Source organism: Ictidomys tridecemlineatus, chromosome 2 (assembly GCF_052094955.1).
Source record: "Ictidomys tridecemlineatus isolate mIctTri1 chromosome 2, mIctTri1.hap1, whole genome shotgun sequence".
In the NCBI taxonomy this organism is placed as follows: domain Eukaryota; kingdom Metazoa; phylum Chordata; class Mammalia; order Rodentia; family Sciuridae; genus Ictidomys; species Ictidomys tridecemlineatus.
This window is the reverse complement of record NC_135478.1, coordinates 19,386,299-19,411,557: the sequence shown is the minus strand read 5'-3', so window position 1 is coordinate 19,411,557 and position 25,259 is coordinate 19,386,299. Positions and strand designations below refer to the sequence as shown.

Sequence of the window (25,259 nt, the reverse complement as noted above, 5' to 3'; positions counted from 1 at the left end):
GTTCTGGGTGGAGCAGGCATTGTGAAAATTCAACCTTCCTTGGCTAGGTAGTTGGGTAAAAACTAGCAGTTTCAAGAAAAGGACAGCAGTGGACAATGAAGACCCAAGAAGCTGCCCAGCCCTAGTCTGGAGCTGGTAGAGCAGGGGTCAGGGGTGCCAGTGGGTCATCCTAGGTGTGGATACGACAGAGGAATTCCTTTTTCTTATTTGTTCTATCCTGCATTTGCCAAGTTTTCTATAGTAATTGAGCAAGTATTACTTTTACAATAATGTTCTCAAAAATTTCAACCAAACTGCTTTTTCCCAAAGCTTGGCAACATTATCTTAGACTCATGCAGCTAGTCAGGATGAAATCACAGAACATGTAATCCTAAATTTTCTGACTTCAGTGAGGAGCAAAATACACCACAAGGGAAGGATCAATGCACCAGAAACAATCATCTAGAACAAATGTGCCCCAAAGCATTTCTCCTCTCCAAATACATTAAAGATAACAAATACCTAATGCTGCTCCAGTGGAGAGAGTATACTGGGAACTTATGGGAGACCAGGAGGACCCTACAGGCAAGCTGAGAAGGAACCCTGTAAGCCTGGAGTTCACTTACAGTCCCAGGACCTGCCAGGGAGATTAATACACCAGTTCTTCTCATGTCACATCACAGATCCTCTGAGCTGTACAACAGAAAGCCTATAAACTGGGAAAACCAAGTCTTGACCCCTGTTCCTGATTTAGTCACCAATGACTAACAACATAGAGCTTCTACTTTTCTTCAAAATCTCAGTGTAATTCTAGAGCTGAAGTGCTATCACACATAAGCAGTAAATTCAGGTAATACGAGCCTCCTTCACCTTCCTTCATAAAGGCATTGTCAGTTGGACTGAAATGCCACAAGAGGCAAGATCTATGATCTTGGCAGTGTCACCTTATTGCATGCAGTTCTCAGAGGAGTAAGAACTGTACACACAGGTCTGTGTTGTTTGGATTATTGTATACCATTTACTGAGCCAGGGAAAAGAGGAGGAAGTTCTCTGGAGACATTGTGAACTTGGTTTGGACACTTTAGGGGGTGATGTCATTTACCCAATTTCAGAGAAAAAGAATAGCCGAAAGCAGATTCTAACGAATTATAGGAAGAAAATTAGGATACTGACAATATGGAGATTTTATCTCAAGAAATTGTGAGGGACAAGAAAGAGACAGGACAAACCACACAGGAGGTGAGGGGTTTGCTTAGTTTAAAATAGGAAAGCTGCTGAGGATTGGGGCAGGGACCAAGAGGAAGGAAGAAGGAGAGCCAGGAGCAGCTGGTGAAGGCTGGGAAAATGTGGCCTCCAGGGCAGGGAGGTGAATGATGACATGACGGAGAGATTGCTGGGTTAGTTTCTGGAACAGCATGAAGAAAGAAAAACAAATCTGGCTCCCCCAAAAAAACTACTCCATGCACAAGCAAGAAGAGGATCCTGACATAATGTGACTTAACTGAGACTGGGTTTTAACCCACAGCAGATGGGCATTCAGAAAGGGTAGCTCCACTGTATCCATGAGCTCCCCATCTCTAACTCCTCCTCTGTGTGCATGTTCTCTGCCGTTCACATATAAGCACAAGTGGCACTGTCATTCTAATTGTGCTGTGTATTTATACTTTATATCTTCTCCCCTAAACACAGAAATGACAGAAAATGCAACTGTGTATATAGATATTTTAATCAAAAGACATATCCCCAGTCAGAAACAAGAAAAACAGGTGCATACGTAAGAAATGGAATAAAAGCAAGATGGGAAGGCAGAACATGGCCAGGCTCCAACTCCACAGGCAGGCCAAGGTGGCTCAGATCTACTTCCTGTCAGGCAGGAGAACTGAGAACAGAGAGCACCCCTCCCTGGAGTTTAACTGGAACCAGGCAGAATGACAACCCCCACCCATCTTGAAAAGGAGGCTGAAAAAAGTTACAATTGCAGCCAGGAACTACAATTTGTGTGGACAGCTAACTACTGGCTCCATGACCAGAAATAGAGAATCCCCAGCAAACCAGGGGTGGAAGCCCCAGGGAACAGCTGCAATAAATAAGGCAGGGAGAAGTGAGCAGAGAGAAGAGGGAGAACTCTTACTGAAGATGAACATAAAAACCAAAATTCTTTAGCATATTAGAAAAACTATGAAAGCCAGCCAAGGAACTCAGTAATCAAAAGATGAACTTATTCTCCACGAAAAATGAAACTACGGATGTCTAACAAAATTGACCCTCACTGAGTGAACTACTGAGGGATCTATTTCACCAAGAAATAGATCTTTTACCATGCCCAAAAGGAAGGCACAGAATGCATGAAAAAGAGCCCTGAAAGAAATGTAATCCCAAAATCTCACCCCATCAAATACAGACAGTGAACACAGGTAGAGCACAATACAAGTTTATGCATACATGGCTAGATTTTTATGAGCTAAACTTTTCAAATATTATAAGCAACTAAATCTCTACTAATTTTCTTATAGTTCCTAAAAATAAATTATCTGAAAGGAACTGATTTATATCTACAACACCACTAATTTAAACTAAAAATTAATCTTCGCATTGGCATTCCATTTTCAGCAATGGTCCTCAATCTTTTGCTTGAGTGATAATTTTCTATGAGTTTGAAATGCCAAGAGTAGGCAATGCTGTTGCTTCTCTGGGCAGTCACTTCTCCCTTGCTCTGTCATCTTTGGAGCAAGTATTCCCACCTCCTGGCTCTGTAAAACTGTCAATTAATTTCCTAAACTTGCCCTTTGGTGTTATTGGCCATAACTTTTGATCCAAGATAGAAGCATTTTAATTCACTGTCAGGGGGTGGGGGTTGGGGATCAAATCCTACTTTCTGCATGCTATGCAAGTGCACTACCACTGAGCTATACCCCTGACCCATCTTTTCAACTTTAAAGTGGTTCACAGAGAGGAAACTGGCTGGAAGCACTTATAAAGTAGTCTCACCTGAGACAATGAGTGTACGACATTTTTTGAAGTCAAGCATGACTGTTATCCACTTCCAGTAATGTTTAATTCAGCAATAATCCAACTTACCATATAGGTTCCCATTTCCTTTTCCAGGATGACTTGTTCATATAATGCAACATCAATGTCTGCCTTTAAAGCCTGCACCCTCCTCTTCACCTGCACACCATGCTTCCTTTGGAGCCAATAAGGAAGAAGAGATTCCACTATTTGGTTAAGGAGCTGGGAAGTAATCAGAAGTGTGGCCAAGCTCTAAAGAGAAGAACATAAGTCATGGCAAGGTAGCTTAATAAAATTAATAATTAATAATTATGCAATAAATAAAATGAGGCCTTAAAATTATACTATTATGTTATAAAAACTAACATTAGAAAACCTATGTGTTAGAGAAGTGTTTCTGATTTACAGTTGTCACAGAAAAGACTTAGATTAAGATACAAATAAGATGATAAGAAATAAGCCAATTGAGTCAATAGGAAAATGTAGTAACCTAAAACTGTGTTCTTTGTCATCTCATCCTAACCACAACATAAAAATCTAAATGATGTTGACAACTTTGAAAAAAAAACTTTTTTAAAAAAATTGAATTATAAAATTAGCAAATGCTCACCTTGCAGTAGAAAACAGAAGAAACAAAAATCTACTCATATTTCCATAACCATGACAGAACTGCTACCACAACTTGAGGTAGTTTTCCCAATCATGTGTACAATTAAACTACAATCATCCTATACATACATGCTTTTTTATATTCCTTTTCTCAATATATTGAAAGCATTTTCCCATATCACTAAAATTTTTTTTTACATAGCTTATACACTGCTGCTGAATTAAATTTAATTCCAATTGTTCTTATTATAAAAGCTCTCATAGGATATCCCACATCTGTGAGTCTTGATCACATCTCTGATGATGTACTAGGAATGAGCTGAGGTTCTTGGGGAAGCTACCTTAGTGGTTTCCAGAGATGATGGACCAATTTCCACCTTCCCTAGGTGGAAATGAATGTTTCCATCTGACATCACCTGTGATGGCACTACACTTCTGATTTTTAAACAGTCTTCCTTCATTCCCTTCTGATAACTAAAGGAGACTCTCTAAAGATAAGAAATAAGAAGTCATACCTTAATAATACACCACTATGTGGGGTCAGAGAAGGTCCATACATTCAGCTAATCAAATCCAAATACATTATTTTTAACTTTCTAAGTTTGAAAAAATAATTTTAAAAGGTAGCAATGTATCTAGTATAATTGATAAGAGCAACAACATTTATGTAAGCCATTAGCACCCAATTATAAAATCTTGTAATTTCTCTGATTATACAAATTTTTTAATTTCTGAGGAAATTATCCCAATCTTTCATGTAAGTATTAAGAATGCTAGGATTTCAGACACTACTCAGAAACCATCTCAGAATATTAGAACCAGGAAGAAATGGCCCTTTACTGATAACTGGCTCAAGTACAAAATGAGAATTTAGAAATTCATAATTTGCAATCAAGTTTTTAGTCACTACTATTACATGATCCAGAAATGACAAGATGCCAAAATAAATATGGGACTTTCCCAAACATTTCAGTAAAGAAAGAGCACAGCACAGGATCCACTGATCTGTAAAGTTCAACAACTTATCAACTTAAAAATAAAATTTGGAAGACCTGTTAAGGTTATACAAATCTCCCCTGCCTAAGACACCCCAGAAGTTCAATTAATGAATACATTTGGCTGTTGGGACTGGTTTAACAAGCTTTGAAGTGAACCACATAATTGATTTTTATTGCCCTTTATGGTTAATTTTGCAAATTGGTTAATTTCTTATCAGTTTAAAATGATACACAGGGCATGCATGCTAATGTTTTTCATATTTAGAATTGGGCTTAGAAATATACAAAATTGAAAAATATTTTATTTATAAAAATAATCTGAAGACAATTACCTGAATATAGGAAACCAACCAAGACCTAAAAAAACAGATTCTTTTCTGTTATGCACACTGACCTGGCGCAAAAGCTTCATATCCTTTAGGACAAAGGCGATGTAGAAGAGTGAGGCGAAGCAATTTAGAAAGTTGAACTGCCAAAAAAATATGACAATGTTAAATACTGTTTTGCAGTACCATATTATAATCCTAAATACAGCGTTAAGAAACACAATGAGGAACTTCTGTTCCAGATAACAAGGCACAGAACTGTACCTCCCTGTGCCTTCTTACTAAATACCACTATCAACTCTGGATAACAGGGGAGGAAACCAAAGGAGAGCTCTGAAAGGCACTAGGAAGAAGTAAACTGTTGGGGACCCCAGGACCAGAGGAACAGCACAGCATCAGCTTCCTAATCCATTTTACCCCATCATCCCAGACGTGTAGAACACCTGTAAAAACTGAGTACAATTATAAATATAATTATATGCTATATAACATACATATCATATAAGTATCTAATTATACAATAATAACAAACATATATACACACACACACACACACACACACACACACACACACACACATATATAAGCTCCAGATTAATCCAATCTATTCGAATACATTTGTGCCAGTTTTGTTGAAATATTTGCAGAATTGAAAAACGTGGGATTTAATGAGGTTTAAGTTGTCCCCATTCAAGGGAAAACCAAGGCCCAGCAACCCCATCTCAGGAACTGGGTAGGCCAGCTTGATTCACTGCTCCCTATTCAAATGGGAGTCCCATCCATGCCAGCAAGCCCAGAGGAATGGGCATGGGGGTTTCAATCAGGCCCCACTAGCAGTAAGCTGCAGGGGAAGTACCCTTCTTCCCTGACCCATAGAGAGATGCCATGGAAGGCAGGCAACATGGCAAGAGAGACTCCATAGCAACAAGCAGCCTCACCTTGGAAACTTCTTCATGCCCATAGACCTGAAGTCATACAGGAGACAACAGAGCAAGCTCTGTGGCTCTGGCAAGGGGGCCTATCACAACAAGGGACAAATACCAATGCCTCTTTCTGCTCAGGGGCCTAAGATTCCCTTCCTCCAGGAAACACCAGGGTAGCCAGGCGGCACCAGCACCAGTCAAAACAACCAGCTCAGTTGGGAAGCATCTTTGTCAGCAGAGGCATGAGTTTCACTGTCCTTCCAGGCACAGTGGCAGCCTGGGGCTAGGGGCACCAGCCAGGGAGATTCTGCCACAAAAAGTCCCATTCCTTCAAGTGGTTCCCTGGCTCAAGAACCTGTTGCCATCCTGCACTTAGGGTACTGCCTCCCAGTCTCCAATTGCCTACTCCCCGTGGCACAGCATCGCCTTCTGGGGAAGAGGCTGCTATGTGAAAAGAGTGAGCACCTAGTTAGGACTGGGACACTGTCCAGATGATGAGCAGTGAGATCAATATGGCCACAGCACAGGGATGCTAAGTCAGAATGGAAGTTGAACAGCAAAGCCTGAAAGACTGACAAACACTATCTCTATAAAGTTACAGGGAAAGGGAGAGAGTAACAAACACAAGGCAGGAGGAACTGGTTCAAACTTGTGGGTCTTTACAGAGCAGCCACCTGGCATCGTATCCGGCATTACCAGAGATAAAAAATTCAGTTATGTATAAGACTTTGTTAAGAAAGATGCTTGCTTTCAGCTCTTCGAGCAAAAGCTCCCTTGTGGTCTTTTTCAAGTGAACTTCTTAATGGATGTTATAGTTTAGATATGAGTGTTCCCCAAAAGCTCATGTGTGAAGAAACAGTGCAAGAATTTTCAAAGGTGAAATGATTCAATTATGAGAGGTATGAGCTAATCAGTGGATTAATCCACAAATGTGGATTAACTGGGTGATAACTGTAGGCAGGTAGGGAGTGACGGCAGAAAGCAGGTCACTGGGGTGTGACTCTGGTGTTTATAAACTGTCCTTGGTGAGCTGAGCTCTCTGCTTCTTTTTGTCATGTCCTGAGCTGTTTTCCTGTGCCATGCTCTTCTGCCATGATGTGCTGCCTCACTCAGGCCCAGACCAACGGAGTTAGCTGACCGTGGACTGAGACCTCTGAAACCATGACCCAAAATAAACTTTTCCTCCTCTAAGTTCTTATCAGGTCTTTTGGTCACAGTGATGAAAAAGCTAACTAAAACAACATAATATGAGGTCCTCTGCTTTATTATGCAACTTCCTATGGATTCACCAACATTTTAAATATCCATTATTTCATAATGCGAATCAGGCCTTTAGAGATTTTGTAAGATGCTAAGGTCACTTGCTCTTATTTTAATGGCCAAATTACTGAATTTTTATCTATGACAGGTCTTCTGTTTCCTTAACTGCTCTTGCCTAAGTTTACCTACTTCTGGAACTCTCCTAATGGTGATTTCTGATCTTTTAAGGACTGAAAAACCAGACAGGCAAACTTCTTAGGATGATTCTATGGCTAGAACGAAGACCCTAGTTCAAAGTGTGTAGTATGTGGACTGTGTTTGAGCCATTCCAGCAACAAATTCAGGGATTCTTACATTATGACACAGATGGTGGGGTAACCTTCTGACTAGTGAGGTGCTTTCAAGGTGGGACTTCTTTATGACTTATAATAATGATGGCAAGAGATATAATGGGTGAGTTTTTACATAAACAGCAAGCACATCGTACAAATACTTTCTCTCCATTTCTTTCCTCCCATCCATCAAAACATGCTGGAAACCTCTTGGACTTTGAAAATTTTTTTAACAAAATTTTAAAAATAATTTAGGGTTTCATCACTATTCAGACTGCAGGCATCTGAGAGGATCACCAAATAGCGAAAACATTCAAAGAAATTACTAAATACGAACATGTCTAGAAAATGGTTTCTTTTTTATTTAATAACTGGAAATGGGCTACGTTACTAATCTCTATATTGTAAAGTCTCACACCACATACACATTTGTAATAAGGTCACTGAACATAAAAGTACACATGCTTATTAATCGCCTCTTGCCTATTTATACAAAACAGGTTAACTTTTCTTAAATTAGAAGTCACTCTTCATATTTGTAATCCTAAACACCAAATAGTATCCATTAGTTTCAAAATTCAGATGGACTTGTACATAAAAACTCTACTTACCACCAAAACTTTCAGAACTAGATGATTCTGGTATGCAGATTCCAATCTGTGATTCTCTAAAATATTAAAAAGGAAAGATAATTTCTCTCAGATAAGAAAAAAACATGGGTGCACTGTCATGAGGTAAAATGGGACTTTTGCTCAGAGCAGAGACATATGATCACAGATCCTTAGTCACTAAATATACCAGGCTTCTGGTCATGGTCATTCCTTGCCACCAAGAACACCAAGCAAGGACACATTCCTCAGGGGTCTGCAATATCATGTGGTCTGAATTGTTTTTAAATATTAATGCTAAAAAGAAATTTGGGAAGCATCAGCAAATGATCTTATAAATGACTGCCTAAAAAAAGGGCCTGGATAAGTGGCAAAACTGATCATAACCACTAACAGGAGGACATTATAGTTTTCTGGACAGGTGACTTACAGGGAGTAACTTGAAGAGATGGAAATTCAACTTTCCATCCTTGCTTAGACATGGTACATTGTGCAGATCCCACAATAGCCTAACAAAAGAACAAAAAGAGATACTCTGAGGGGAGTATCATCTTGCACAGAGGCAGGGGACTGTCCAGGATTAGAACAGCAATTAAGCTGCTCAGCCATGGCCTCACCTTGGGCTAGCTACTTAGCCTCTTGCCACTCAGCCTCCTCGCCTATAACACAGGGTAGACCACCCTCCTCCCGGGTTTGGGGTTAGAATCAGAAATAACATGCAGCCTCAGACCAGAACCAGCAAAAAGGAAGCCCTCAACACATAGTAGCTGCTATTGTTATATCACTAATTAAAATAATTTAAAACATCTTTATGATCCATGAATTTAAGGCCTAGACTTCTTCCTAAGCAATAATATAGCATATTTATTTGTTTGAATAAACAATTAATGAGTGAATTCAGACCATTTTTAAACTATAACCAAGTTCCTCATTTCTACACAGAGATGCATGAAGAACCACCTCTGCTGACAGCAGTTCCTCAGTGCCCAAATGAACTAGACAAGTCAATTTTAGGATACTAGTCCTAGGATCATGAAGATAATTTTAATTTATTTTACCTTCAGCATGAAACACACTGTTACAGTATTACGAGCACAATTTAAGACAGATAGGTGTGGATTAGCCTGGCTCTGCAGTTTATTGTTAGAATCTTGTTAAGTTTTTCAATATCTTTTATCCACAAAATGGTGAAATGACTTCTATTTCAAAGTGCCCTGAGGAGGTGAAAAATAAGATACTGTGGATAAAGTGCTTAGCTGGACATCCAGAACATAGTAAATAACAATAAATGAAAGCTGTGATAAGCCTAACACAAAGATCATCAGAGCTCACAGAGGTGATGAATTTTTCCTCATGTCTCTATAACTGCATGGTGGCAGTTCTGTGAGTCCTAGAACCTAAGAAACATTTCTTACAGGCAAAAAAGACGTGAATACAAAAAATCAAGGCTTACCCCATGAAGTTAAAAACTCAGCAGCATATCGATAAAGGCGGTTCATGATCTCAATTATGATGGCATAGATGATGCTGGGCACATATAACAAGATACTTGTCCACTCAGACCCACTCTCCTCGTGTAGACTCAAGGCCCAGACTTCCATGTCGAAGTAAATCATCATGACATACAGAGAGAAATAGAGACAGAGGCATACAAAAGGCAGCGAGACCAGGTAAATGCGCAGCTGTCTCTTAAAACTGGAGTAGACAGGCTCCTCCCGACCGGTGACAGAATTGATACCCAAGACCCCATGAAACCCTGGTCGGGGCTCCTCAAACTGTCTCTTCATCAGCAATGTCCCCCACCGATAGGTCATGTTGGCACAGCCACGCTTCCACACCTCCAGAATCACCGTGGACCAGATCAGGTTGAACGAGGCGAAGATCACATACTTGTCATAGTCTTCCCACGCAAACAGGTAGTAAGGTAACCCAATGACAGCCATGGGGATTAAGGCAAAAGTGAAATACTCTAAAAATCCAAAGTAAAGAGCAATCGTTTCTCCAAAGTAGCCACGAATACTGTCTGTAATGGAAGGGAAAAAAGAACTTAAGTAAAGACTACCAAAGACCACCAAAGATTCCTTTTTAATCACTGCAAGTAAATTATACATTTTTTAAAGTGAAATGGGGTTCATTTCATGCCCTCATGCCCCAATCAAAAGGTCCATCCTGCATCTTCTGTCTAGCAGAGCACTAAATTATCTTCCCCAGGGAGATGACTCCACAGCGGGATGGTGACATTTCTTTACAGGTCTCTTCTTCTGTAAAAGACAGGTATTGGCACCTACCTATGGGTTGATACTTCAAAGTAAACCGAGTGTACCAGGTATCCTCAAGCTTCTTCAGGGCTTCAGGGTCATGTAGTGGAAACACCTGAATCACGATGCCAGACGTGAGCAATCTTCTCACTGTAGAGGAAGAGGCGCAAAAACCGCATAAAATAAATTGGAGATGGCTTATGGCAAAGATCACGTACTTGTCAGCAAACACTGCAAGGACACGCTCACCAGAGGAGCGTTACACACAGGTGGAGGTCACATTGCCTGCTCCACACTCGTACATTGTTTCATTTTTCAGAATGTAAAATCGCTTTACTATTTTCTTGGTGCAAGAAAGTTCATGTAAAATTCTAGACCATAAAAATGTATAAATTAGAATGAGATAATCCTGTTTTTCTCTCCCTCTCCTGAAAATAGTTACTATAAATAGCAACTTAACTTATAACCAGACTTCAAAGTATATATTCTTATATACTTTAATAACAAAAAATGAAATCATCTTATATGTCACATTGCTCTGTCCTCTTTTCTCATGTAATCATGTGTAATATTTTTCAATGTCAATAGAACATGAAATGTTCTTTAACAGTGTCACAATATTTCCTTGTATGAAATGCTATCAACAACTAATCCTCTATTGACAAATATTTGTTTTCCTTTTTTTTATTATTGTGAGTAATGCTAAAATTCTGGCACAAATACTTTTTCCCATCTGTTTACTCTCTCCTTATTATATGCACTTAGAAGCAAAATTGCTAGGTCCAAGGGCACATATATTTTAAACTTGTACACACATTACAAATTACTCGTAAAAATTTTTTTTAACAATTTATCCTTCCACTATTTGTGAAGGCAGGGAAATGTTCAGTTCCTTTCATTCTTGTTGAGACTAAGCAATTTCCATCATTTTTATATTTTCTAACCTAATTACAAAGACATACCCACAGACAGAAAATATCAAAATCAAAATAATAATTTCCTACTATAAGCAGTCATTTTTCTAGTATGGTTTTGACACTTGTGCACATATCTGAAAAAGACAAATGAACTTAACCAAAGACAGCATCTCCTAGAAATATTAAATGAAAATGGGGCATTCTCTCTTCTGTCCTAATTACTCACAGTGACTCAAAAGGGTGGGAAGGGACCTTCAGGGCCTCAGGAAGAAGGGCTGTCAGTAGAAACAGAGGACTTGGATGTAAAGCCTATTGCCAAATCGGGGGACATGGTATATTTGCCATATGAATTTCTAGTATATTTTCCTGTTAAGGAACATGGTTGCTTATGAGATGGAATTTGCATTAAAAAAAGAATGTTTTGCCATTTTTTATCCATGGATGAGGTTGGAGCTCTTGAAGGTTTATCAGCTCACCTCTTCCAATGGATGCCTCCCTTCATTCCTCTCTATCTGCCACCAAAGACAAGGATGAGAATACCCAGGCATGAGACCCCCTCAGTGAGGACCACTAAGGAAAAAAATTATTAATAAAGGAAAAAAATCTTTTAAAAATCTTCAGAGTAATTTAGTAATTTAGTTAAGTAAACTTAACTCCTTAGAAATGAAAAAAGAAAAACATTAAAAAGAGGAGATACCTGATACCAACAATGGGGGAAACTTTGGATTTGAAAAAAATGATTCATAATGTATGTTTCTTTTTACAATTATAGCTTATAAGTAAGTTATACAGAGGAGAAAAACTTTAAAAACTAGGGTTGTGATAAAATCCTCCTTCTTAGTGACTGAAAAGGGTATATCCTCAAAATATCAGCAGCTAGGGTAAAAAGACATATGGGCTAAGTTACATCGGCCTCCCGTGCTGTCAAATCCATTTTTAAAACATTTTTATCCTAAAGTGTTTCCGTGGATGTTTTTCGGCTAGGAAGAGTTTAAGTCACAACCAACCTGATTCTCTTCCTTTATTTGGGGATGCACAGGTTATAGCAGATTTTCTTATCACCATCCTTTCCAATTACTACACAAAGTATTTTAACTTTGAATTGACTTAATGGCATCTAAATTATTAGTTTTACTATTTCCAAGTTCTTTTATAAAAGATAACTCCACTCTACTACAGAATATTTTCCAGGCAGGCATAAAAACCAGCTTCTATGTTTCTAAAAATAGGGCTGTGAACTGAGCACTCTGAGAGAATATAAAGCTGCAAGGCCTAAATTACTGGTCTTCTTTTCACCATCATTGCCAAAGCATGGTTCTGGTTTCAGCTTCTAAAAATAGGTTTTCTTGGTTTTTTTGTGGTTTTTTTTTTTTTTTAATCCTTCAACCTTTTCAGGGCAGCTAAGAATGTAATTACTAGGAAGGAGCATTACCTTGAAAGGAAAATATGATACCACCTGGGCCTATTTAAAGATAGCAACCACTTAAACCAGATTCCTTCCTTCAAGATTGCTGAAGGATCTCCTGGAAGTACTGGGTGGTTCTAACTATGATAGCCAGTAAGAAATCAGCAAAAAAAATTGAGATCTAATCTAAGGGAGACTATCAAAAGACTAAAAGTGGAACCACCACATGATCCAGGTATCCCACTCCATGGTATTTATCCAAGAGAACTAAAATCAGCATACTATAGTGATACACACAAATGTTCATAGCAATGCAACTCACAATAGTCAAGTTTATAGAACCAGCCTAAATGTCCACCAAGAGATGAATAGATAAAGAAAATGTGGCATATATACAAAATGGAGTTTTATTCAGCCATAAAGAAGAATAAAATTATGGCATTTGTTAGTAAATGGATGGAACTGGAAAAAATCATGCTAAATGAAATAAGCTAGACTTAGAAAGTTGAGGGTCAAATGTTTTATCTCATTTGTGGAAGCTAAAGAGAGAGAAAGAGAGAAAAGGAATTTAAAAAATGATCTCATGAATTATGCTATGTCTGTGTATATGCTATGTCTGTGTGTATATATATATATATACATATATATAATGAATCATATATATATATATACACAGATACATACATATATGTAATTATAATCACAAATTAAAAATAAGAATGATATTGACAGAAGGGAGATCAGTAAAATAGAGCGAGTAGGTCAGGGGAGGGAGAAAAGAAGGGCAAGGGAAGGTACCAGGGAATGAGAGTGATCAAATTATGTGCATGTATGAATATGGAATAATAAATCCCACTATTATATATACTTATAATTCACCAATAAAAATAATTTAAAAACCAAATCATATCAAAGACATAATAGGAAATGTGTCAGATCATATTAGGTCCATTTTTCTGTTACTGTAACAAAATATCCGAGGCAGGCTAACTTTCTAAGAACAGGGCCTTTTTTCAGCTCATAATTCTGGCACCAGCATCAGCTCGGCTCTGGTGAGAACCTCACAGCAGAGGGCAGGAGCACATTCAATAGGGCAAGATCACATCTACAAAGAGGAAGCCAGATCATGTCCCTAATGATCTTAAATCTTCTACCAGGGACCACCTCTTAAAGGTTTTATCACCTCCTATGTTGCCACATAGCAGACCAACCCTCCACAACATGAAACTTTTGGAAACAAACTCAAACCATATCTAAACAATAGCAGCTCTCATCAATCAAAATGTGCTAATCATCTGAAAGATGTTTTGAGACAAAACTGTATCCTAAACTAGATAACATTCCTTAAGATACAGCTAATATGTGGGCAGTTCTTGGGTCCCTTAACTCCTCTTTCTAAAGAAAATCTTTCCTTAGGTCATCCGCCCAGGCACATGCACGTATACCTACACAGACCCCTGTCTCTGTTAAGAAGCAGTAGGAGAAGCAGAGTCTGAGGCATGAAAAGATATTAGCATGTAGAGACGCAAGCAATGGACAGCTGTCAAGATCAACACTTGACGACCAAGACACACATGGAAACAACATTCTGTTTTCCACGTTGCTTGCCATTTGATGGAATGATGAATGGCCCTCATATGCGCATCTCAGAGCACCACCAAAATGCCTCAAAATCATGTTTCCAATGACACAATTTCTATCTGCTTAATGAAAGCTTTCTATCAAAACCCAGTATTACAGTAAGCAGCAAGCAAATTGATAATCATTGTGTGTTAACCTAGGATATGAAGTATTTTCCATGAGAGCCTTGACTACCTCTCACAGTACTAATAGGCTTCACATTGAGCAGGATGAAGTCTCTCCTCCCCAGAGAAGAGGCTACCCAAGAAAGCAGCAGCTCTCACAAAGCTTAAAGGGGAACTGCCTTTCCACTGTGGAGTAACCTACTAAAAATCTAGGGTTTAACTTATCCTAAGTTTATCAGTTCTGAAAATAGTTCACAGTTTACAATTATGCATATATCTCCTCTTCTTCAACTAAATATGATATAAATTTAAATGGTATAAAAGACAACATAGCATTTTAAAGATCACATTTCCAAAGACATAAAGAAAGAGAGTAATGCAGAATTTTTAAATGTCGACTTGACAACTAAAATAGGATTTTTATGTCAGCTGGTATAAAAAACATTTCCAATGACCATGACTGAGATGACTTTATTGCTTTTATATTTAGGACCAAAAAAGAAAGACACAGAAGAAAGGGAAAGAGGAAGGAAGGATCCTTGTTCACAAAAGGCTCATCCATCCAGCAAGAAAGTTATTTCTGTTATGGCTTCAGGGTGCCAGCCCATATACCCAAGAGAAATCCATTCAAGTAGTTCTTTCAGGGTTTTCATTCAGCAGAAAATTTTTCTCTTTCAAGCAGCTAGGAGCATTTGGAAACTAGATGATCCATTATATCATTTGATAAAAAAGCACACTTACACTTTTCTCTATCCCAGCTTTACCCAAAAAGATGTGTAGAAACTCAGGTGTGGAACCATGATTTCCATAGGACAGTCTGACCAATGTGGACAAACAGAAAGGATGTTGACATTAACAACCAGGACAGTGTCTCAAGTGGCTTGGGTTTTATTTCATGCAGTACCCAGCTGTGTCTGAAAACATGTCCATCCACCAAGAGATTAAGGAAGATTAACAATCTTAGTACCAAATAACTACTTAAATACAGAATGTAGAATTCCTGGTTACTAAGAGTAGCAGAAAGACACCACAGCCCCATTTTTGTTCATGATACCGAACTAAAAACAGAAAAAAAAAGAAACATGAAATAGAAACCCTTATCTTTGACAAAAATATAGAAAAATAAACTTAAAACTCAAATCCTAAACTACTATAAAAAGCCTTGAAAATAGCTCAGGGTAAGCTAAGGCACCCACACCTCTGCAAACCTGGGCCAAGCAGCCAAAGAACAGGGTTCTCCTAGACACTGTGGGATGGCTGTCCCCCTGGCCAGCAAGCAGGCACATGAGGATGCACGGTGAACCCCTGGAGCATGTCTGCCCCACAGCTAGACACGGTGACGCTAGAGAGGAAAAAAAGCATATTGGAAGAAGGAAATGCCCGCTAGAACCCAGGATGGAGAATGACTAAGTCTGGAGCTGTGGTCAGCCCAAAATAGGCCTAAAGGCCAAACCCAATCAAAGAACTCTGCAAGAACAGGACTCCACAGGGGCTCTCTGCAGAGCCCTAGATGACTCAAGAATGCATTGCTGGGCAGAGCTAAGCTTCCCATTTTGACAGTTCCCCCATAGAGACCTCCAGTCACCCCTCTCTCCAAAATACACACTTCCCTTCAAAATCAAAAAGACAGCCACCAGTCTGGGAAGAACAGGGATTCATTAAAAAATAACTAATAATCACAAAGAAAATAGCATAGAGCTCTGAAAAAATATTACAAGGAAACCACAAACACTAAAAGGAAAAAGAAAAACCACAAATAAAAGGTAGAAATAAAACATAGCAGAAGCCTACGGAAAATAAAAACTTTTCTAAGAAAATAGAATTTATCCAAATTGAACCCAGGAGCAATGGAAAGTCGAAATACACCCTTCTACAAATGATTCAGAGAAAACTGTTCAAACCCTAACCCATGAACAAACATCAAATCAGATGATTTCTTAAAGGAATTCTACCAAACCTTTAGTTTAAAAAAAAAAAAACAGATTAGATTTTAACTAGAGACAGTAGAAGAACAAAGAAAGACAGAAACAAATCTTAAACTTTACTCACTGGTATTGTTAATGTTGAAATTAGCATGATTTTACAAGTTATTTTATGTAAAACGTAAGATAAAGTAAATTACTAATTATAGTAATGTTATTAAGAATCAAGATTTTCAAAGTGAAAAGAAATACAAATATAAAATCAAAGAAATTAAGTAAAATTCCATAATGTTAAATTTGAATTGAGTATATTAATATAAATTCATTATTTGAAAAAAATGTATTTCTTAGCCTTTTCCATTGAAATGTGAGAAAAGATGACACACCTCAGAGAGCAAAATATTTTTTTAAGCACAGAAATAAGCAATTTCAACAGACAACATAATATTGAATAAGATATCTCAACACAAAACAGGTCATTTACTTAAGTAGTATAAGGGTGTAGCTCAGTGGTAGAGCGCTTGCCGAGCATGCACGAGGCCCTGGATTTGACCACCAAGACCACAAAAACAAATTAAAAAATTATTTGGTTAAAAGAAAAAAAAAGTCCTCAGGTCAGAATGCAAGCAAAATCCAACTATATCCTAATATGAGAGATCCACCTAAAACAACCTTCAGAGGAAACTAAAAAAAGATGGGTAAAAAGATCCCAGCACATGCAAACTTAAAGCATGAACTACAAGAACAAAGTTGAACACCTTAACCTTAACAAAACAGTAAACAAGATGAAGACTAATATTTCATGACTATAAAAGATGCAATCTATAAGGAAAATTTTTCAAAAATATGTAGCCAAAAAAATAATTTCATCAAAATGTGTTTCACAAAACTGGTTGCTATAATGACTTACATAATGACTTTCCTGGGTACAACTTTGCCTGGGGGTAGCCAGGGATCATTTTTTCATCTCTAGCTCTAAGATTTTCAAGTTCATGTTTGATAATGAATTGACATTCTGCCATTGTGAGGAAATCATCATTGTTATCTAAAATAAAACAAAAATATGTTTTCTCAGTAACAAAGTAAAGCAATATCTCAATTACTTGATATTATAATGATATAAGCAATAACAATTAACATAAAGAGTAACCAAAGTATGAAATTGGTAAATTAAAAAGAACATAAAGCTTCATAGATATTTCATAAGAATCAAAAGATTTGGTCATGCTTTCTCACACTACAATTCTTCAATCATTTTAATAGTTATTATGTAGTATGTTACAAACATTCAAACAGCATACACTTGCTTGATCTCAGTGGGAGGCAATATATTCTTGAATTCTAACAGTATTTTTTACCAGAGACTCCCAAATGGGAAAACCTCCTCTTTCAAACTCTCAAGACTCCATTCTGGAGGCAAATGTGAAAGAGAGAACCAAGTCTGATAAGAAAACAGAGTTCCTTTTGACAGGTGACTCTTCTTAAATGAGGTAAATTTCACCTGGCTCATTAAGTCACTAAGGAATAAAAATCCAGAATTGGTCTGAAGAAGTCTAATCACATCTTCTAACTCTGAAAGCTCTGAAGGGTTCAGCTTGATTCTGAAGCCAAACACTGCTCCTGATAAAACTACTCTGACTTCCTGCTGCTTTCCAGAAAACATTCCCTTTCCTCCAGAAGGCCAGGACATAATCACTTACCCTACCATATTCAGTAGGAGCCAAAAACTTCAGGAAATGATGTTTTAAAGATACAGAACCACTATGGTGTTTCTTACAGGATTTTTCTGTATCAAGCCAGTGGATATTCATCACTATGAACATTAGTACAGGATACTGTAAAATATGTCCTTCTATTCCAGGGTGTTCTCTATTCCAGAGGTGGTAAAGTATGGTCTATGAGTCAAACTAGCCTGCCACCTGGTTTTACAAATAAAATTTTGTTGGAAAACAGCCTCATCCCTTCATTTACTTAAGGGTCTAAGCTTCTTCTCTGCTCTACCATGGCAGTATTAAGTGCAGCAGAGACAACATGGCCCACAAAGCCTAAAATATTCACTAATATGACCCTTTACTAGAAAGACTCCTAATCCATTCATCAAAAACTTTTTTGCAATAAGAGGATTATGATATAAATAAAATATCGTGGGGCTCACCATCAAAACCTTTGAAGTTCTGGCGTGTTCCGTATGTGAAGGCTCTCATGGTGTTATCATTGCACTCTTTTACCAATCCCACTGCTTCTGCCCCCAGTAACAGTCTGATCTGGGAGGCACCAACAAGATACAAATTGTGATGTTCTAGTGTTTCTGTCTCATATTTATTTAACAGTGGTCTAAACAACAACTGGGCACCTTCAAAAACAAAAGATTAGCACAACCTTAGAAAGACTAACATATAATTTTCAAAAATGAAAACCTTCTAAATGAGTATATATCTAGTCTGGTAGAAGGAGAAGAAATTATATTAACAATTTAAATCTATATTCCAATGAAATAAAAAAAAATAGAAGTTTTGGATAGTCAATCTTTATAAAGTGATAAAGTAAAAACTGAAAACGTAGCAGTAAGTGGTCTGCCATTTATTCAAATAAGCAGTTGAAACGAGAATCCAATGTTCATTAGCTTTAAGTATAAAATAGTTATTAAGTAAAAATACAGAGTAAAAGGATAAAATTTCCTAATATAAGCCTAATGGACTAAAATGTAAGAAAATTAAAATTAAATAGCATACACTAGCAAAAAAAGTCATAAATGTAATATAACTACACTAGACTATAAGAAATATTATAAAAGATAAATATTAAAGAATTCAAGCAATATAGCTTTTTAGTGATTTTTCTATAAATTTCTTAATATACTTTTTTTCCCTAATTCAGAGTCTTACTATCTTGAATTTGTGATCCTCTTACCTCAGCTTCCCAAGTACCTGCACAACCACACCCAGAAAATTTTTCAAAATTATCACTATTTTCCCAAAACATTAAAAATAATATTGTATATATAATTATTACTTAAAAGATAACAGAGAAAAGGAATTTTTTTCTAATTATTTTTACCTATGTCAAACTTTCCAAGGTACATTTACTTATTAACTTATTTATTTTTAATTTGAGACAGGGTAAGCACTAAGTTGTCCAGGATGGCCTTGAACTCTTGGGCTCAAGGGATGCTCCTGGCCCTACCCCCTGAGTAGCTGGGACTACAGGTGATGTCATTGCAGCCAACTGTTTACTTCTTTACTATGAGTTCTGTAGAAATAGTTGACAGACATTAATCATATAATTGGATAATGAATAAAATTATATAATTTTTAAAATTTATAATTTCAAAAAATATATATAATTTACTTACCAAATAGATTAGTTTATTAAGATTAATGTATTATGACACTATTATTTAGGTAATTTACAATAGAGGTATTAAAATTTTTAATAAAAGGTATATTCAAATTATAGAGAAAAAGTATAAATGGCTCTTAAATATAAGATCATTAACCTCATTCACATTAAGAGAAATACAAAAAGAGTCACCAAAATGCTAATTTTCTCTTCTCGAAATGCAAAGGTAGAAAGTTTGATTACAGGGTAGTGAATATGGTGGCCACCAGGAGCTCTACTCCAGGAGAATCTGCTTGGAGGAGCTGGTGCTAGCCACCATTCCTTACACCAAGTCATACTGCTTCTGGCTGCCCCGAGCCACTGGCTGAATACACAGGAGACTCTGGAACAAGGCCATTCCTGCTCAACATGGTTCTCCTTTAAAGGGAAACCTAAAGCCTGGCTGACACTTCAGAATTGTGCTGTGCTTTCAGGCTCTTCCTCCCTTGCCTCTCTCACAAGTGTCAGATCTACTCCTGTTCCATTCTCTTTATCTTTTTACAGATCTTTCCCTTAGTAAATCTCTGGTGTATTCAAATCCCATCGTGGCATCTCTTTCTTAAAGGATCCAAACTGACACAGTGAGTGTGTAAGGAAAGTTACTCTCGTCCTACTGAGGAAGTAGGAAATGGAGTAAGCTCAAAGAATCCTTTGTTAATGTCTTATTTTGAAAGACAGTAGTCTCCATCTCCCTGCCCCAAGTTACCGTCCCCTTCAAATTGTTCAGGTGATTCGTTTATTATTTGCTTTCATATCACCAGATAATATTACCTAGAGAGGTATTTCTTGTTTTTTGTTTTTGTTTTTTTATTTTAAGTCTAGCAAGATGAGGAATTAGCTCCCATTTTTTCCCAACCTTCACCATGTGCATTCACCATTCCTACCTCCCCATTCTCACAATGTAGTTATGTTACGCTTTTCCTCAATAGTCACTATTTACATATTATAATTACATGTTATTTATGGCTGAACTTTGCCTGCACTTTCCATTTTCCTAAAAGTTGCTGACTTATCACTTGCTTAGTTATTATATATCTAAATCATTCCCCCTAACTGTCTGACAATCATCTGTCTCCCCTTGATTCACTGACATGAAAGATACGCTGTTAACATCATCTTTTCAGAGAACCTTCCTTGACTCTGCCCTTACACCTTTAGGCAACTAGTTGGTACAGAATTTTAGATCAAAAACCTTTCTTTCTGGAATAAAGAAATGACACCACTGCCTTCTAATGTTTTTGTTAAGAAGTTTTATACTTTACATCTGGCCTATTTTCTTTTTTCTGAGTGTGTTCTTGTTTTTTCTCATTCCCCGGGGTTCTGAAACTTCCCAAGACTATGCCATTTTCATCACAGTGCCGGTCACTAGATGGCCCCTTTGAGACTTGGAGTCTCCAGTTTTTTTCTGATGATTTCTTCTTTTTTCAAAACCCCTGGTCTTTTTCTAGAATTCCTTTTATTCAGATGTGTACCTCTTGGATCAGTCTTTATTTTTACTTCCTCCCAGAATTTCCAGTTCTATACCTTTTTGTTCTTGGATATTTTTAATCAACATTATCTTCTAACCATTTTAATGAATTTTTAAACTTTGATTTCATATTTTCACTTCTTAAGAGTTGCTTTTTCCCCCATTTTTATGAAATCCTATTCTTGATTTATAGATGTTACTTCTTTTCATAACTCTGATGACCGAGATTTCTATTCGCCTTTGGGTTTCTCCTTCACATGATTTGTTGCATTTACCTGTCTGTTTAGCTTTAGCTTTCTCTTTCATATAAGCAATTTTCCTCAGAAGTTTGGTGATCTTTCTTTTATATGCTTGAGAAAAGGAGTTCTAAGAAGCTAAAAAGAAGTTCTGAGTGCTTAGATAAAGCCTATCGGAGATGGCTTTTAATGCAAGCTGAAATGGCCAAGTCATTTTCCATTGGCAACCTCCTGATTTTGGCACCTTCAGTTATTTTGTTTAAATGGGTTAGATTCTCCAGAGAAAGACTGCTTCCTAGGTGGTCTGACTCTGGCTTCTAGTATTTTGGAAACTGAATAAAGTATGAGAATGGTGGGTGGTAGAAGGGGAATGGTACTCAGTACCTTATTTTCAAGTATGGATCTCTGCTCCAACTGTGCCTAGAACCCCTATGCCAAAAACCAAGCATCTGACCTTCTCCAGAGAATGAATCCCAGGTCTTCTGCTGGTGAGGTAGAAAACTGAAGGGATCCAGCGATATATTCCTTAAGTAGATCACCAATCCTCTTTTTTCCTTGGTAATACTCTTCTCCTCCAGTCCACAGGTCTCTGGTATCCCTAATTCCTGAGGGTTTTGTGTTTTTTTTGGAGGGGGTGTTCTGTAGCATAAACCAAATTGCTTCTAAATTTTCTCCCGTACCAGGTTAAGTCCCACCTTTTTCAACTTTGTGAAGTCAAGTTACTACTCATCCCATTATTTTCTAGCTTTTACAATTCTGTTATTGTTTTATCTTCTCCTTTCTTCTTTGTCAGTGTGGATTTAGGTCTTTTATTTTTTTTCTTAATTTTTAAATTTGTTTTAATTAGTTACAGATAACAGTAGAATACATTTATGCACTTTGATATACCATACACAGATGGAATATAATTTCTCATTTTTCTGAGTGTACATGCTGCAGAATATTGGTCATGCAGTCACATATATACATACAGTAGTAATGTCTGTTTCATTCTACTATCTTTCCTATTCCCACATCCCCTCTCCTCTCCTCCTATCACTTCCCTCTACCTAATTTAAAGTAATGCTATTCTTCCTTAGTCTCTGCATATTAGAGAAAACATTCGGCCTTTGGTTTTTGGGGATTGGCTTATTTCACTTCGCATGATTTACTGGCAAATGCCATAATTTCACTCTTCTTTAAAGCTGAGTAATATTCTATTGAGTATATATACCACTTTTTCTTTATCCATTCAACTATTGAGGGACATCTAGGTTGCTTCCATTGTTTAGCTGTTGTGAATTGAGCTGCTATAAACATTGATGTGGCTGCATCACTATAGTATGCTGATTTTAAGTCCTTTGGGTATAAACCAAGGAGTAAGATAGCTGGGTCAAATTGTGGTTCCATTCCCAGTTTTCTGAGTAATCTCCAAACTGCTTTCCATAGTGGTTGTACCAATTTGCAGTCCCACCAGCAATGTATGAGTGTGTACCGTTCTCCCCACATCCTCGACAGCATTTATTGTTGCCTGTATTCTTGAAGTTTGCCATTCTGATAGGAGTGATATGAAATCTTAGAGTAGTTTTAATTTGCATTTCTCTAATTGCTAGAGTTGTTGAACACTTTTTCATATATTTGTTTATCAATTGTATTTCTTCTTCTGTGAAGTGTCTGTTCAGTTCCTTAGCCCATTTATTGACTGGGTTATTTGTATTTTTAGTGTTAAGTTTTTTGAGTTCTTTATATATCCTAGAGATTAATATACCTTTTTAAAAGGTCCTTTTATTTTTATCATCACTTTAATAGGAGTCCAGAAGAAAACAAAAGGAGATACTAAAGTAGATGCACTGCCTTTACTGGAAGACAAAGACAGTGCAGAGATGCTGTCCCCAAAGTGTCCCAAAAGCATACACCAACAGAAAGAAGGCTGGGAGTACACTGGAGCCTTTTAATCTAAGATGCTACAAATATTCTTAAATCACTGGAGGTTAAAGAAGGAATTCAAATGCAGTGAAATACCTCAAATTGCAGCAAGCAAATACTTTTGTTTTTCTTTCCTTTGGGTACAATTATTTGAAAAATGTTTAAATTCTCTTTTGAAAAAATCCATTTTGATTTATAGTTACTTTTAAAAAAAGAGTTTAAGTTTAGTTCAGTATTTGGTGCAGTTTAAGGTACTATTTTTGGTACTTTCTAAAATGTAAAACAAGCCCTACCTTGTCACCCACACCTAACCCCTGTTCAAGAGAGGGCTAAACCTAGGTGCTTTAGGCTGTCCCTTGACATTCTAAAAAGCACTGCCAAAGTTTCATCCACACTTCCCTTTATCTTTACAGTATGTGTACATATGATTCATGTGTAAGTATCATACACTGTTTTGTGACTGCTCTCCACTAACTTTATTTTTTTACTTAAAATTTTTGGGAAATAGCATTCAGTTTCCCTATCCTGACAAACATCCTAGCAGGCAGAGACTTCTCTGAGTTTTCTTAGCAATACAATTGACACACAAAGAATACTCAACAGATACTTGTTCATTCATTTCACATATATTTATTAAGCTCCTACTATGCACTAAGTACTATAGTAGGCATATCAATAAGAGTTACGAAAAAACCATTCATATTGCTTACAGGCTAAAGGGAATTTACAGTTTAATCTTGATTTAAGGACTCATTTCAACTCCTAGGTAGATAATAAAGTGAAAATAAACATTAGCAAATAAAACATCAATAAAAATTGTAAAGCACATTTGCAAATACACTTTTAGTCATTGAGCATGACTAAGTTTGAGTAGTGACATGATACTCACCTCCATCTTTCTTTTTAGCAATAATTCTGTTTTTTAGCCATTCTTTGGTTTCTTCTTTGACATCCTGAGCAAGTTCTATGACCACCAAAGGTGTGAAAGAACTCTCATAAGTATCCAAAGCTGATAAGGTCACTTTCATATTTGATAAACTTGCTGAAAATTAAAATGAAAAGTAAAAATGAGTTATTCTGACAAATAAATATGCTACAGGCTGATTTCACTTTCTCTTAATTATACCTAATTCTGATTTCCAAGATAAAGCAAAATTCTGATCCTAACAGTTACATAAGAGGTTCAACCAATAGGACAAAGCACATGTATGAGCCAGGCTGACCAGAGAAAACCAACCTTTTTTGTAAGCAGCTCAGAACATGGAAGGAGAGCAACTTGGGTAAAAGAAAACTACAAAAGGTGCTCAAACACAAGATAAGAAAGAAGAATGAATGGGTCAGATTGACAGTAGATGGTATTCGAAGAAGAAGAAATAGTATTTCCCTATAAAATAATGATGGGAAAATAGCAATAGGCTCAGAGAAACTCAAGTTGTTAGGTATGACTGGAGCATTAACTCTGTGTAGGGGGAAGAAAGGATGGGAATGAGCTGTTATCTAAGTAGGACCCCTGGTTACAAAGGAAATGGGCTTTGTCCAATGCACAAAGGGAGTCACCAATAGATCAGAGCAGGGAACTGAGTTACTGTTAGCAATTACAGATCAGAAAGGCTCAGCCTAGAGTGTGGGAGACCAGTTAGGAAGCCATTAGAATAGTTTAGAAAGAGCTTGTACTGGCCTTAGCAGTAAGGACAGATTGGAGGTAAAAATCTACAGAAGCTGACAAATGTAGACTGAATGAAATGACTTAGAAAAATGTTAATGGGTACTAAATGGTCATTACAAAATTATGACTATTGCAGTCATCCCACAGAGATGGGATAACTTACATAGGCAGAGACACTGCTATATAAGTCCCCCAAAACTACACATTCTAAAAGTGACATTAATATGTCATTAATAGTGAGAAGGTAAGCCAAAACCTCTACTTCTAGGACAACAGATTAGGAGGTTCAGACAAACAATTTCACTAAAGACAATT

General features: G+C 37.1%; 1 protein-coding gene and 1 non-coding gene across 4 annotated transcripts in view; both read right to left on the bottom strand.

Moving 5' to 3' along the window:
- Ano10 (anoctamin 10) overlaps positions 1-25,259 on the bottom strand; it is a 173,783-nt gene that overhangs the window by 136,783 nt on the left and 11,741 nt on the right. For all 3 annotated transcript variants that reach the window (XM_005337912.5, XM_040290107.2, XM_040290106.2), the window contains exons 2-9: positions 24,168-24,320; positions 18,447-18,644; positions 17,202-17,336; positions 10,333-10,452; positions 9,498-10,067; positions 8,048-8,103; positions 4,990-5,064; positions 3,058-3,240 (exon numbers count right to left, since the gene is read on the bottom strand). In XM_005337912.5, the coding sequence (XP_005337969.1) occupies positions 3,058-3,240; positions 4,990-5,064; positions 8,048-8,103; positions 9,498-10,067; positions 10,333-10,452; positions 17,202-17,336; positions 18,447-18,644; positions 24,168-24,306 (1,476 nt within the window). In that variant the 5' untranslated portion in view covers positions 24,307-24,320. The remainder of the gene's footprint in view (positions 1-3,057; positions 3,241-4,989; positions 5,065-8,047; positions 8,104-9,497; positions 10,068-10,332; positions 10,453-17,201; positions 17,337-18,446; positions 18,645-24,167; positions 24,321-25,259) is intronic.
- LOC120892100 (small nucleolar RNA SNORD45) lies at positions 773-850 on the bottom strand. Its single transcript, XR_005736760.1, has one exon. It is a non-coding gene; the product is annotated as a small nucleolar RNA SNORD45 (small nucleolar RNA).